Raw genomic sequence first — 15,693 nt, 5'->3', positions numbered from 1 at the left:
TATAAGACAGGTACGGAGCTTGTCTTCTCTAAAACACTGTCTACACTAGAGGAGGGTTTTTTCCACTCTAACAATAGAATTACCTGGTTCCAGGAATAGTATCCTGTGACTTCAGACAGGTCAGGCTAAATAACAAGGTTCAGTATCCAGCCTGCACTGATCTTGCTGTCATCAAATAGATATACTAGCTTATGCCAAAAGAATTTGTTGTCTGAGTCCTTTCTCTAGCACATGTCCAAATACCACAGCAACTTGCCTCTCCTGGCGTTTGTTTCAGAAAACAAGCCAGAGAGTGTTGTAGTCGTGCCTTATGCACCTCACTTTTTGAAAAGAAGCACTGATTGGTATTAGGTAGATGTAGAAAAAGTGTTTTCTGTGCTGTTGTAAGTTATACCAGGCAGGAGACTGTCATCAAGTAGAGTCTTCAGAAAAGCACGTTTACAAAAGAAAAAAGCATCTTATAAAAGGTATGCTTTCTATTAGAAAGAAACACTTTCTATCACTATTAATGTTTAAAATTTTGGAAAGACATACTTAAGACACTAATGTAACTTATTGTCACTATTAGAACTTTTTGCTAGAGTGAAGTTTTCTGGTCGCTGAGTTTATGGTGTTGTGAATGCACATGATATTTCCATTGAATGGACACCTGGGGTTCATTCCAACTGCTAGAAAATAAAATGAAACTACTTACCGCTTCACAGCTCTTGTTATAAAGTCATCACTGGAATTTAGAGTTGGATCTTGCGGATTTAAATGAAGGTGACATTGGACTTCTCTGGAGGTTATAACATCAATTGTCACTAAGAAAGAGGAGAGTATAAGTATTTTAAAATAAACGTTTTCATAAACATTAAAAACCATCCTTTCATTTTGATGCTTCAAGAGAGGTAAGACTGAAGTTTATGGGGAGGGGCTTGCAGCAATGCTCTTGCATAAAACTTGCTTTTTCCTAATCTACTGAAATCAGAAATAGTAGAAGTCACATTTTATTAATTAAATACAGGCCAAGACAAAATAGGACTTGAATATTTGCATTTACTTTCTGTTTTATGCTGAATACGGAACACTTTTTAGTAAGCAATTTATACCCAAGTGCTACTTTGTGGTTTTCATGGGTTGCACACCACTGAGGATAGCCCTTGGAAGGTATTTGTAACAGGGAAGGGTAGTGCAAGAGCCCAGACAGAACCAGGCCCCTTGTCAGCCCAATAAAAAGAACATTATCGATTATTTCACACATACCACAGGCTAAATTCTCTTTCACAGGATGAAGGAAAAAGACAGAAAAGCTGGTGTTCTTGTGTGGTACCACTTCAAAGTAAAGCAGTTCTGAATCATCATCTAGAAATAAAATTACTATTTAGTGATAACCACCCATTGAACCTGGATTCTCTTTGGCTGAATCACATGCTAGAATTTAAAAAATACCGATACAGTAGAATCTAATTATTTATCACTTTGGCAACTTAGTTTATGCTTATAGAAGAGTCAGGCCTAGGAGATTTTTAAAAAAAAATATCCAGTGTAATAATAGAATTAAGGTTTTTTTATAATTTAAAATACTCCACAAGTAATGACAGCTTTGGCGAGGGAGCAGTAAATCTGTTAACACCCAGTTTAGAAGCTGGTTTCTCTCTCATACTCTGTGCTGCTTCCAACCACACGATTTACCTTCATTTATGTGCTTCTCAGAGACACAGCTGCTAATCAGGTTGTTATACGCCACTTGATGTCGAAGAATCTCTATGACGCCCGGCACGCACTCTGGATGGCTAAATGGGATTTTACTGACCAAGGCTCCCGCTAAATCTGATTTTTCTGAGCCTTTGTTTATGAAGTAACAGTGCTTTGGGCAATCTGGAAGAGACTGAACAACAAATACGGTGATATTTCAAGCACTGAAAACGAGAAAGTAAAGCTTGATGTTATCAGGCAACTCACAATCTGGCAGCAAAAATAATTTTGGAAGACACGCTTCTAGCATGTCCATCATGTCTCTCTCCATTTCGGTAGAAACTTAATCCTTAGAGGAAGATAAAAGAGACCCACTCTTCTTCCCAAATGCATCCAAATTACGCCACCAATTCTTCCAAATACTCTTAAGACCCCTGTGGGTTATAGAAATGGAAAGAACCACAGTCTTCTCTCAGAAGAACATCATAGTAGTGCTGATGGACAGTCGTACAGGTAGGATAACAGTTTTGCCTGAAATCTCTTCTGGGCATCACACATTGTTTCTCCGTCCATCACTATTGCTTTCTTTGGAGAGGCTTGTTTGGTTAGAACCAAACCAAGGAGCAGAACAGGAGATAGTAAGAAAAAATTGCCACCTGTCCATGTTGACAGTGTTTCTATGACAAAATTAGAAATGCAATATTGTGTTATCTACTTCAGGATGCCGAAGGGGAACTGTCACCTTAAGAACAGGGCAGGGCACTTAATTAGCAGGGTCCATATTAGGAACAGCTGAAGAGCACAATAAAAGGGCTTTTCCTTGCGTGTTCAAGGAGTAAAAGGGTTTCCCCTATGTTCCTTTCAAAGTTAGAATTCAGTTTAGTAATTTACTTGTAGAAATGAAATCTTTCAACTCAGAGACAAAACAACCTCCCAGCAAGTACTAATTACTGAAGTTACAGAGCTTTTTGTGTATATTTAATGGAAATGAAAATTTTGTCCCATCTTATGGGTTTTATAGAGGAGAGCTTTGCTAAAGCTTATTTTAGAGTGGTGTAAATTTACTACTACCTTCTGTACCACCACCTCAAAGTCCAAGAACTATGTTGGCAATGGGCTCTGCTAACATCATTGCTAGTAGAAGAGAAAGAAGTGCCCTCTTTTTTTTGTGGCCATGAATTGCAAAATTAGTGTTTGCTATCCAAAAAAAAAGTAGATCTTTGAAGCTTGCCTTGTAGTTGCTCTGCATTTAAGTCTGGCAGAAGGCATCGCAAAATTAGTGTTTGCTATCCAAAAAAAAAAATAGATCTTTGAAGCTTGTCTTGTAGCTGCTCTGCATTTAAGTCTGGCAGAAAGCATTTCAGCCACCATTTTCTATTCTAAAACTTTTCTTCTACATCTAATGCAGCCTCAATTAAATTTTTTTTAATGAAACAGTAATTAAAAGGGAAGCTGTCTATGGTTAAGCAACCATGGGTTTAAAGAGTAATTGCTATCACCTTGCACTTTTCTTCCTTCTGCTCCCTTTAAAGGGAATCAGTATTGAATCAGTCACAATAGGCAGCGTGACATGCAGCATGATAAAGACCTTCAAAAATCTAGGTAAGTACCATCTTGGGATTTGCTCCTTACATCAGTCAATAAGTTTCCTTCTTTTTAAGTTATTAATGATGAAAATTTGACCAATTTTTAGAAGAGTTAATATTTGGGTTACATATAGACAAATTAGTATGACTTCAGCAGTCATGCACACAGTGTTTAATGAGGATGAGACGCTCACTTACTTGAAAGGTTCTAATATTGTTTCATAAATAACTTGAACTATTTCTTAAAGAGCATTTAAATATTGTTGAGATGCTGGGAAGTCTGTATTGCTTGCTTGTAGGGAAATATAATTCAGTGTATATCTTGCATAAGGCTAGAGTGTGTGTGTCAAATGCACACTATACTCACCACAAAGAAACAGGATTTATGTGTAGAAAAGTCTTCACTGCATTTTTCTTTCAGGGTAGACTGAACAATCAGCTCATACAGAGGGGCTAGTTTCAAGCCAGTAATCTGAATTCCTGAAACCAGATGATATTTTTTATTGGAACTTAGGTTATGACTGGACATGAAAGCTAATATTAGAACCAAAACCAATGTTTTCAACAGAAAAAAAAAATTAATCTCCTTTCTTACTCCCTTTTTTTTTGCTAACGGGAATTTGAGGTAGAGGGTTTAACAGCTTTGCCTGCAATTGTCCTGTTTTTCGTAGAACTTTTGTGGTTTGCACTGGTTGCTAAAATGTTACACGGGCTGATAGAACAAAACACATTCTGCCCCAGAAACCAGTTTTTTCCCCTGCAACATTAACACGGGGAAATAAAAAGTAAATAAGCAATGCGTGGTCACAGAAGTTTCTTAGTCTGAAAAACAATTGTAACACACCTGTGAGCCTCTGTATCTCTTCAATACTGGATGAGGACATAGGAATAGGCTGGTGAAACTTCAACACAAAAAAGGCTGGCAAATCCATGCTGAGTTCATCAGTCAGTGGCAAAAAAGCAGGGTGGCTAGGAAAGAAAAAAAAAAAACATAGAATGAAAGCTTGTTACAGAAATTGACCTAACAAGGACTCTTAGAGGACGGTCACTCTCAGGTCCCTAGCGGTTTACTACCTTCCATACTACTTCTGTTTTGAAAAAGTATTGCCTTATATTATAAACACAACCATAGCCTTTAATGTTTTAAAACAAGGTTAATGTTAAGACTGGCAGAAAGGCAAAGTGAGTCACCAGAAAGTGAGGAACTTATAAGGATGTTTGCTTTGTGATTTATTTTGGAGAATGACTTCAGACTTTCCCTCCAGCCTTGCACTGAAGTAGAGAGAGGTGGTGTCAGTATCCATGGTGGGATGACAAGCTGTTTGGTATAGTTAAGGTGTAATATCCCCCTCAATATATGCTCTATTTATTCTGAAACTACACAGGACTTGCTTGTTGAATACTAGGAGGTTAAGTAATATTGTTCCAGTGGCTCCTTCTGGCTTCAAATCTGCAAATAAATACATAGTTCAATACAACTGACACAGTTAGATATGAACACAGTAACTTTAAAGTCCATTTGGGAAAACTTAAAAGCCACAGGTTTTAGAGGGTGTAGCTACAGAGGTTCCTGTTTTAGCAGAGGCTAAATGCATGTTATCCTGAGGTTAGTGCCAATGATTTGTAAATGCATTTCTGTATTGAGAAGTGTCCAGAGCCTCACCCGTCCTCTCCAGCTTGAGACTCTACAAGCAGCGGAGAAAGAGGAAGTTTGTGGACTGTATCTGTGCCTTCAACAGTCACAACTGCTTTTGTTCCACATACCTGGGAACCTGAGGGAGGAAGAGAACTGCATTATTTCTCTCCTGTCAGTGTAGATTAATCTTATGCATACAAAACACACAATGGTGAGGCAAAGATCAGGTCCAGCTGACAACCACAATGGCTTGGGCAGTGAGGAGAACCTGGCACAGGCCACATCCAAATGGCCAAAGTTGCCCAATTTTGGGACGTGCCATGAAGCAGATCGAGCAACTACATCATTTTCCTGTTGGCTAGGCAGTTATTTTGTTTGATATCACTCTCACTTCAGTTTGGGTCAACAGCCAAGAAATGGGAAAGTAGTTTCCTGATGTATGGTTAAAGTGCATCACATAAATCATTCTCCTAAACTAGAATTTTAAATCTTATTTCTGTGTTTCAACAATGAATTTTGCTTAACAAAATAGGTAGTCCTGAAAAAGTTATGACATTAGTTATTTCTGTTTTTCTAGGTTTACCGGGATTTAGTTCTGCTTCCAAAACTTGATAGGGAGAAATGTAAAATTCAATGTTCATAGGAGTGCCTGAGGAATAAAAAAAAAAGTTACTATACATGTCAATAGAGGAAACATTAGGGGAAACAAAGGGGGGAAAAAACCAAGAGCAGTGTAAATGGGCAAAAGGGGATTCCTCTAGAGGAAACATTAGGGGAAACAAAGGGGGGGAAAAACCAAAAGCAGTGTAAATGGGCATTCCTTATAAGAGTATATCTCTAATTACAGTATATGTTCATATCACAGCATTTTCTTAGAATTTGACAGCTAAACCCTCAGTGTATAAAGTTATCAGATGTCTTGGAAAGATTAGATTAAGTTACTTGCTTTTGCACAATAGCTAAACCCTCAGTGTATAAAGTTATCAGACATCTTTGAAAAGATTAGATTAAGTTACTCTCTTTTGCACAACGACCTGTTATTCAGCTTTAAAAATAGTAGCTGAACTGCTTGCTTTCAGTGACTAGTCTGAAATAGAAGGGAAAGTCGTAATACTTTCAGAAGGAACACTCATATCAAGCTGTGCACAGGGATAGCAGCAGCATGTATTAGAAGTGCTTTTATGAACTCTAGCACATTAATGGTTAAAGCTCACTTCTAACAGTGTACGTCAGCCAAAATACTAAGCAACTGACTCTATTTGCCTTTCAGTATTATCTCAGCTACTACCGCTGTCATCTCACAGTCACTCCCAAACTGTGGTTTCCCACATAACCTCAGAATATCGCTGGCTTTGCTTTTAGGCTGCTGCAAAGTCAATGTTGCTGTAGCTGGTAAACAACCTGACCCCCTTTTATTTTCTCCTTCCCTATGTCTGTACACTGTCTGAGAATACAGACACAATAGGTCCCTACAGCATGTTTTGTTTATACTACAGTCATAGAATCATAGAACGGTTGGAGTTGGAAGGGACCTTAAAGATCATCCAGTTCCCAACCCCCTGCCCTGGGCAGGGACACCTCCCACCAGACCAGGTTGCTCCAAGCCCCATCCAGCCTGGCCTTGAACCCCTCCAGGGATGGGGCAGCCACAGCTTCTCTGGGCAACCTGTTCCAGTGTCTCACCACCCTCACAGCAAAGAATTTCTTCCTAGTATCTAAGCTAAATCTACCTTCTTTCAGTTTAAAACTATTACCCTTCATCCTGCCACCACACTCCCTGATAAAGAGGATAATAGAGGATCTTAACTGTAAACAAAAGTCAACTCAGTAGGGTTTTTTATTACAATTCTTGGAATCCATGAAGTAAAAAAAAAAAAGAAAAAAAACCAAAATCACCTCCAGTTCTTGGCACAAGGTGTCCTACTTTTCCATGAAGTACTTCAGTAACTCTGTTTACATCCTGTGTTCTAGTTCAAAACACATCTTGATTAGTGTTTCCTGAGTTGCAGTGCCAGGCAGGCTAATGTAAAGGATAATTTGCACCCTTAATCAAAGGGAGACAATGCTTTCTTGGAAGTAGATTGTGTCTCCATTTGTTATGACAGCTTCCAAAACACCATCATTCCACTCACGCATTACTCTTAGGACTCGGGCTTCCAGTTTCAACCCTGTATCTGAGCTGTTTCATGCTGCAATTTGGCATGTTATTTACCAGAAATTAAAGGGGACAAATACATTGGGGTGGCAGGTTAAGCAAAGAGTAAGGAAATAACCTGGAAAAACTAAACCAAAACCAATCTCTAACCTCAAACGTGATCGTACAGCCAAACATACAATTACATATCTGTGTATTAAAATACTGCAGGGCATTAACTTAGATGATAGATGGGATGAATAATCTATTTAACTCATAAATAATATTTAGTGAGATATCAGTGATTAGCAAGGTTATAGTGCATTTGTTCATGGAGTTAGTATGCTTCATAAGGGAACACTACAAAAATAAGCCAAGAGTGTGGTTCTAGTTACAGAAGGCCATGCTTCCTGAGAGAATTCAATAGGCAAGATATCAGAAAAAATGCTTCAAAAATCCTGAAGAAAAGCACTGACCTCAACTCTGATTCTCTGAAAAGAATGAAAACCATTGTACAATTAACAAAGGGTTTAGGAAAAATCTGTTCCCCACCTATCTGTAATCCTACTCTTTGGAAGGAGATATGAGAAAAGGAAAGATAGGAGGAAAACCAGCATCTGCCACTCCTGATCTAAAACCTGGGCACCGAATGAGACAGCCAAACAGCAGGACCACAAAGGGAGATCTATACACAGCTGCTGACTTTCAGATGCACTGTTTGCTCCTAGTGGGTGCTCACACACCCCCAAGCTCTACAACCAACCAGTTTCCCAGCAAGTCTCTTAGATAAAGCTCAGGAGTTCAGTAGATCATCTTGTTTGGCACGCCTGGGGTTGGCAAACTACTGAAAGGCTTCAAGGTTTCCAGTGGGAGAAAACTCATTAGCCTTCCACATCCTGCCCTATAATTAGATCAGTTAACTTGTTTTTTCAGTGAAATGAAGGGGTGGGGGTGGAGGGAAAGGGAGAAAGAGGTAGACTTCAAGTTACCTGTCTAGAAGAGACATTGAATAAAGATCCTTTTCAAGGGCCTGCAAAGCAAAGTATCCCTTAGCTTTCATTTCACTGGGAGAGAGAGAAGACAAATTATTATTTTTGTAGGTAAACAAAAGCTAGACTGTGGATTTTAGACGTTTTTCAAGCAAAAACTAGCTGCAACCTGTTTCCTGGAATTTGATACATATTTGACAGGTCTTCTAGGATCGTTCCAAAGGCTTCATAGTTCTTCATCCTACCAAAAAGAAACAATTGCTATCATGCTGCTAAATGAGATGGATAATAAGTCTTTTATATCTAACTTGCAAAAAAAAAAACCAAAACCCAAAAAACATCATTTCAGAGTGACATAGGCCTCTTCCTTATCAGATCTGGCAAGTAGTAACACTGCTTTTAGATTTTCTTAGCAGATACCAGGAAATGTGAATCCTTGGCTCTGTTGCAAAAAACCAATGTAATTATAGCTAACACTGGTTAAATATGCACTACTGAAAGCAATAGATGTGCACGATACACAAATCTGACAGCTCATCAGCTGCAAAGCACTTCTGATGATGTTCCAATAAAGTTAGTCATGTAGTAACACTTCCCTGATACAGTGCACGCATACATTGTTCTTTTCATCAAAATATCAAGGATTGCATTAATATTGCACATTGTGAGAGAGACAGATCTTAAATACAATCGATAGACACATCAATCCGAAAAAAAAAGAACAGGGGACAAGTGGCTTGCGTAAGTTTGTGAGGGAACCCACAATTCCTGCAGATTCTGACTAGCTGTGCTAGCCTGGAGCTCTGCTTGGACTAACCCATCAGGTATTTCTTCACCTGCTTAAGTGGATTTTAAGTGGATTTTACAAGCCTCACTAAACTCTCTAGTGCTGTAGTCCCACAGAGAGCTATACTCCAGAAGACATACCTTCCCTGTCCATGCAGATGTGGATCAGCAGAGAGACCTAATAAACCTGCCTGGAATTTCACATTGGGACAAATCCTTTCCAAACAGAAACCAAAACAGGTCACTCAGCTCTTCCATGACTCTTTCCAACTGGACTAGTGAGGAAGCAGGGAAAAGGGGGGGAAACAGGCATGCAGGTACAGGCACAGACACAGCACCAGCCTATGCATTGGCTGGCTGGCTCATCATAATTTTATAATTTCTATGAGACTCACAGGAAGCATTACATATATAACAAACTGCCTTTACAACTAAAAAAAATAATAAAATAATACCTCACCAAGACATGTAGAAGGCATACTTGCACTTTGTGCCAAACTTAACAAAAAACAGTAAGGCAGAAAAGCAGTACCGGAGTGCCAGTAGTAACTATGCCATTGCTCAGAGCCAAATCACTGGCAACTAACATCACAAGGAGTCAAAATACCTTGGAAAATGCAAGTTAAAGCTTTATAAAGCTGATATAACTTCCTTTCTAAGGAAAGAGAGGGCTGGGAAAACTGATGATGGATTATAGGTCCACATAGAAGAGAGATGAAACATGCAAGGTCAATGATTATTCTTTCTCTCGTTACTTTCCCTTTCAACTGTTCTGTCAAGGTATTTAAGTAAGAATGCAATTCCTTTAAATGAACTCACTATTAGTAAAACCTGGAACCTCGATCATATTGGCTGGAGAATTTCTAAATAGACTTTTAAGGTGGTGGCCTGACCTGGAACAGCAACTATTCAGACAGAACAAAATGTAATAAAATATATAAAAAAAAATATATATATATAGTGCTCTGCTGGTACATGAGAAAATTAAAGTAATATCTCCTCCTATGCATTTGCAAAGAAAAAAGCACCATGTGATATCACCTTGCTTTCATTGCTGTGACATAAGCCTGAAGGACATGCAGTTAAGATATTTTACATAGGGACAACACAGATTATTTAGTATTTGATGGAAGGAGAAGGGGAAAAGTAATATCTAGTTTGGATCTGTAAATCTGCAGTTCTGAATTGTCATCACCAGTCTATTTCCCAAATGATGGGTCCAAGTAGTTCTATAATTCTTGTGATCAACACAAATGAGGCTGCGTTCAGCGGGCAGCCACAGCCAATCTATTGGGGATTACTCTTTCCCCTGACTCCATTGAAGCAGAAGCAGTTTAGCTGTTTTCAATGGAATGACTCGAGAAATAAGTAATGCCTGGCATTATCTTTTCAAAATTATATTTGCTGCAGTTTTAGCCTTGAATTTACAAACTAGAAGCAGGTAATAACAGTTACAACAACCACTGACCTCCAATATAAAGCACTGGAACCAACTTCCCACATAAAATAATATCCCAAAATGTGTCAGTTCTTCTGTTGTTTTCTGGCTTCATATTATTCTATTCCTAATTCTTGCTCTTATCTTTTCTTTTTTTTTTTTCCTCTTCATTTTTTACACTGAAACCATTCTAGCTTTGACTTCCCCACAATATTCAGAGAAACACAAGACTCAGAGGTTCCTTTCCATTCAATGAGAGACTCTGCACTGGTTCTTTACCTTAGGTGCTGCACCAGGTCGTCACAAACCTACAGGAGTGAGAGAGAGGAGTTTCATGTTTCTTACCATCCTTTGAGAAACATATCTTAAAACCATTTCATTGGTAAAGATTATTCCCCATTACTTTTAATGAGCTGAATGGTTAGCTTAAAAAAAAAAACAAAACAAAAAAACCCCTTAAACCAGCAAAACCAGACTGATGCTACAATAGTTAAAAGATAATATTAATATAATAATTAAAAGAACAACTGTGGAAAAGGGTAACATTGACAGGAATAGTCTGTTGTTAAATTCTTTCCAGAAAAAAAAAAAATTGCACCTTTGCCAGTTTTTCTTTTATTGGCATTTACTATGCCAAAATTCTCTGGATATTATTATCCTAATAATATCCTAATATTGTCCAGCCCTGTGCTGGTTAAACAGAACAACTTGAAATTCCTGGCCTGACTGCAATTGAAAAAAAAAAAAAAAGGAACTAAATTAACTCCAAATTACTGTAACAATTTGGATGATAAAAATCAGAGTTTATGCTTCCGGCAACAGCTTGTTGTTGTATCTTTAATCTGAAGGATTATCTGTAACATTGAATGACTGCAGAACATGGTATGTGAACTCGCAGAGTCATATTTTGCCATTATTTTAATAAGAAATCTTGCAAGAATAGCATCCCCATTCATAGGAATGCACATAGTTCTAAAAAATGCAAAAAGAACCCAAAATCTCTGGTAACAGCTCCAAGAAATCCGTTGGGAATATACACAGCACTACACCTTGGTAGGAAAATATTTTATTTACTGTTATTTACTGTATATGATAACATCAAATTGTGAGAATAGAAATATTATGCTGGGTACTACAAAATTCTTGGAAGATGGGCATGTCAGCTGAGTTTTAACTTAATATTTAGCTCTACAGTTAAGATACTTAATATCTGCAATCGAGTTAAGTGTAGGTGAGAGATTCAGATGCCTAAAGAAGCAGCAAGTGCCATGCACAGGCTGGCAGGTGTGACAAGACCAAAAGGAAGCCAAAGACTTTCTGACATGGCACCTGGAGGCCAGGTGAGAGGTGAGAGACAGAGAAAATTAACTTTACCACAGGTTCTTCTCCAAGGTGAGCCAACTTTACATCCATCACCTCTCCACCCTTGTCCAGCTGAACTTCTATATAAAACATGTTGGATGTTATGTAGCAGGCAGTCCCACTGGGGCTAGCGTGAGCATTAAGCCTGAGGAGAGATGAAAAAGAGAAAAAGAAAAAGAAAAAAAAAGCTTGTATATCTAAAAATTCTGTCACATGAAGAAAGGAAATGAGTATAGTTTACTTGGTCGTGGGAAGAGACACCAGGGATGCTTCAAAAATAACTCTTCCTTGGCTCAGCTTCTGAAAACTATCAAACCAGGCAATATATTTGTGCTCTGCTCTTTGCGTTATCATGTTGGTTTGCTGCAAACTTTTTACCTCAGTCTGGAGCTTTGTGACCTAGACATGTATGCCATATTTTTTCAGCCAGCAACCTCCTCCACAAGGGCTAATCAAAATAGGCATTTATGCCCATTCCAAATAATGCACTCCACTAGGACATCGAGTTACAAAAAATGAATATTGTTGACAAGCCATCCAGATGGTATTGCTCACTGGACTTGGGGCCATGCTTGCTTATTTGCATTTCTTCATAAACAAACTTACCCTTTTTGTTTGGATAAAGATTCCAATCTGTTCATCACAGAAAACAAAGATTTAGCTGTAAAAAAAAGGGAAATGTTATTTAATCAGGCTCCAATGATCAAGAAGTAGAACCACTATTATCCTGCTTTACAGGATTATTTTAGGTAATAAGAAAATAGTGTCTCTTGCATGACTTCTTGTTATTAATGACAACTATTACTCTATCATTAACCCCTGTGTTGCTGGGGAGAGCTTACTCTCAGGCTTTGAGAATAGCTATAGCCTGAAGGCTTAGCCCAAAGACTAGTCACAAGTTGCTTGTGTCATATCCACCTCTGTGTTTGTACATTTAACCCCTTTGTGTGCAACATCATCAATAGAGAAGGACGGGTAGTTTCCACAGAATATTAAAAATTACACTTTGAGTTATCTGACAGTTTGTTTACCATTTAATGCCCTCTGTATCTTCTCCATGCAAGAGAGCAATGGACCATCTGGAGCATTACTGACAGGCCGTTGGAGTGGTTTATCCTAGAACATTGGTGAAAACAAGAGACAGAGAAAGACTCCTTAAATCACTAGCCAAAGAGGAATACCCCTGCATATGAGACACAGAACACTGATGTCTGGTTCAACAAACCACTACTTATTTTTTGCCTAACAGAGGTGACCTATGACTGTAACTGTCTCTAAACTGGCAGCACTGAATGGATTTTTGAAGACCCTGTTGGGCAGTAATTATATATCAGAGGCCTTTGGAGCAGGATGCAGCTTTCCATTCTTGTTTCATTTGAGCTGAACACAAGCCATGTCAGCTAATTTCACCACAACGCTAGATATTGACTAAGAAAATACTTAGATTTTTATTTTAAGAGGAATATATTTAAGTGAAAAGGGGAGCTCAGTAAGTGCCACAGGTGTACTTCATTAGACAAGGGGCACAAGTTTCAGCTGAAAGTATTAACTTTAGTAACAAGCAAACTCTCCCAGCTTCTCTTCTAGCTCGTCTGAAAACTTCTTAAACGTCACACTTCAGTTCACAAAGAACCTTTACTGCTGAAAAGTTTGCACTATGTTTAAACTCAGGACATTGTTTTCAGTGGAAGGCTCTAGTTAAGCTTAATAAAAAGAATTATGGAAACAAATGGGGCTTCTTATACTAAACTCACAGCAGTTGTGCTAATCTCCTTTTTACAAAAATGATTCTTAAATATAATTAGCTACTGGAAGGGTGGGAAACATGAAACAACTTAAGGTATACCACAGCAGGAGAGAGTCTAGACAGCAGGTTTCAGGCCAGTTTCTGAAAAACAGTCTTTTCTCCCAGTCCTAAGGGCAAGAAATTGTCTTTACGTACTATGAATGTGCTAACGATAATGAATGGAAAATAACCTAAAGTATTAGACAATCAGTACTAACTCATGAAGAGTTAAAATAATGTAAGAAACAACCTCTAAAGTGTTAAAATAATGCAGGAAACTTTTTTTTTTAATCCATCGTTGGAAGGAAAAATAAAAAAGAGCCAAGCTATAATAGGCACCGGGTTTTTGCAGTTTTTGGGGTCAAGCAGTTTTTGAATTATCTTGGCAACCTGCTCTTACACCACATATCCTTCTCACCTAATCTGTGATTCTTACCATGCAAAAATGGACAAGTTTCAGAGTTTCACTCCATGGTTTTTGTTGGTATTTTAAATGCAACTGTTCCATTAAAGCATTTGTAGAAGTAGCTGTCACAGAACCTGAAAAACATGTCAAAATGTTCTAAATATAATGGCATGTATTTACATTGACAACCCGAAAAGTTGGAGGAGGAAAAGCATAAAAACTTGCTAAGGTCAGAGGTGTTATGCTTCAAAAGAAGAGGCAGAAAAAAATAATTTTAGTTGAATTTTACATACAAATATCTAATTTTTGCAATACTTCTGGTAGAAAAACAGTTGGGGGAGGTTTTGTATAGGCAAGTATTCTCAATATTAAATACAGAGGTGTAGCCCAATCTTCAGCTTGTTAAACAACTAGGCTTTGTTTACCTATGCACAATCTCATATGTGTATTCTTGATAAATGCCAAGGCCTTGCCATGGGTTTCAGGCATCCAGATTTCTACACCCACCTGGAGTTCATTAGAGTTAATTTGGATTAGAGATAAAAAATTTTAGGTTTTGTTTTTGTTTTACAACGGACACCCACCTGGAGTTCATTAGAGTTAATTTTGATTAGAGATAAAAAAATTGGAGATTTTTATTTTATTTTTTTTTACAACGGGGGCAGTGAAACACTGGAACAGGTTTTCCAGAGAGACGGTAGTTGCCCCATCCCTGGAAACCTTTAGGTTGCCCAGAGAGATGGTAGCTGCCCCATCCCTGAAAACCTTTAAGGTCAGGTTGGATGGGGCTCTGAGCAACCTGATCTAGTTGAAGGTGCTCCTGCAGGGGAAGCCAGAGTAGATTACCTTTAAAGGTCCTTTCCAACCCAAACTATTTTATGATTCTATGCAAAATTGCAGAGGGGTAATCTCAATGCAGAGTTGTGAGTTGTTTGGTTTTTTTCCTTATTGGAATGGCAAAGAAGCAGAATGCAGCCAGGAAAAGGAACATTTTCAGCCCATCATCACTCCCCTTATAAGTATTCTTCTGGCCTTGCACAGAATCCAGAGGCTCAAAGAATGTTTGTTTTTTGGTTTTTTTTTTGCTGAGACGTGGTGCATCTATAACCACTAATTTCATCAGGAATAAACCTGAAATGAACTTCCGAATACACCAGCCTGAGACAGGCAGAAAGACTCCAGACTGATTAATAAGACAAAACTGCGTCCCTGCAACACGCCACCTACTCTGCTCTGCTTCTGAGCACCAGCAGAAATGTTGCAAAGTGCTTCTTTGACTTAGAAGGTACAACAGCCACAGAGAATCATCCCCTTTAAGCTAGCAGCGCTGCAGAGGAGAGAGACAGACTAGGAGAGGGATTTCTATACCCTTTGCATACATCAAGCAGGGATGGTGAGTTGGGGCTGGCAGCATCTTCCTCCTGCTGGGAGGACAAGAGAGCAGAAGCCACAGTTCCCTATGAAGCCATCCCCCTCAAACAGCTGAAGAAAGGGGAACCAGTGGACCCCAACCAGCTCTTGCAAGCACCCCTACTGGGGAAAATGCTCCCACTTACCCATGCGTTGATGCCTACAGTAGGGCTGCAGCCCACCCTGTGCCTCCATCTCCATCCACACCACAAGAAACCAGGGCTACTACTTGTAGCACCTGCACCACAGCACCCACAGGTGCTGTGCAAGGCAGAAGGCTTGCCCCCTCACAAAACTGGTCCCCAGGGGTTAGTGTTTGAACCTGAGAAGCTTGATAAGCACAGCAACATCACCTCTCTGCTCTGCCAATTTTTCAAAGGGGTGAGTCACACCGTCAGCCATGCTCTTCTACTCTTAAGTCCTGAGGAGAAGGCACAATTTCTGTCCCTATCTTTTCAGACGGTGTAGCATTCTCAGAAAAAG

At 38.9% G+C, this 15,693-nt stretch overlaps 1 protein-coding gene across 1 annotated transcript; it reads right to left on the bottom strand.

Annotated features, from left to right (window-relative positions):
- Positions 1–3,034: 3,034 nt before the first annotated feature.
- On the bottom strand, positions 3,035–15,360 carry LOC106897681 (mediator of RNA polymerase II transcription subunit 1-like). The gene is made up of 10 exons (XM_014958458.1): positions 15,357–15,360; positions 12,215–12,269; positions 11,621–11,753; positions 10,526–10,554; positions 8,023–8,097; positions 6,796–6,866; positions 5,483–5,548; positions 4,927–5,035; positions 4,108–4,232; positions 3,035–3,743 (listed from the first exon to the last, which is right to left on the bottom strand). Exons 1-10 carry the CDS (start codon positions 15,358–15,360, stop codon positions 3,610–3,612), a joined length of 801 nt encoding a protein of 266 aa, XP_014813944.1. The 3' UTR covers positions 3,035–3,609.
- Positions 15,361–15,693: the final 333 nt, after the last annotated feature.

This window comes from Calidris pugnax, unplaced genomic scaffold, assembly GCF_001431845.1.
Source record: "Calidris pugnax isolate Ruff unplaced genomic scaffold, ASM143184v1 scaffold377, whole genome shotgun sequence".
NCBI lineage: Eukaryota > Metazoa > Chordata > Aves > Charadriiformes > Scolopacidae > Calidris > Calidris pugnax.
The sequence above is the reverse complement of the archived record's forward strand: the minus strand, read 5'-3'. Positions and strand labels throughout refer to the sequence as shown.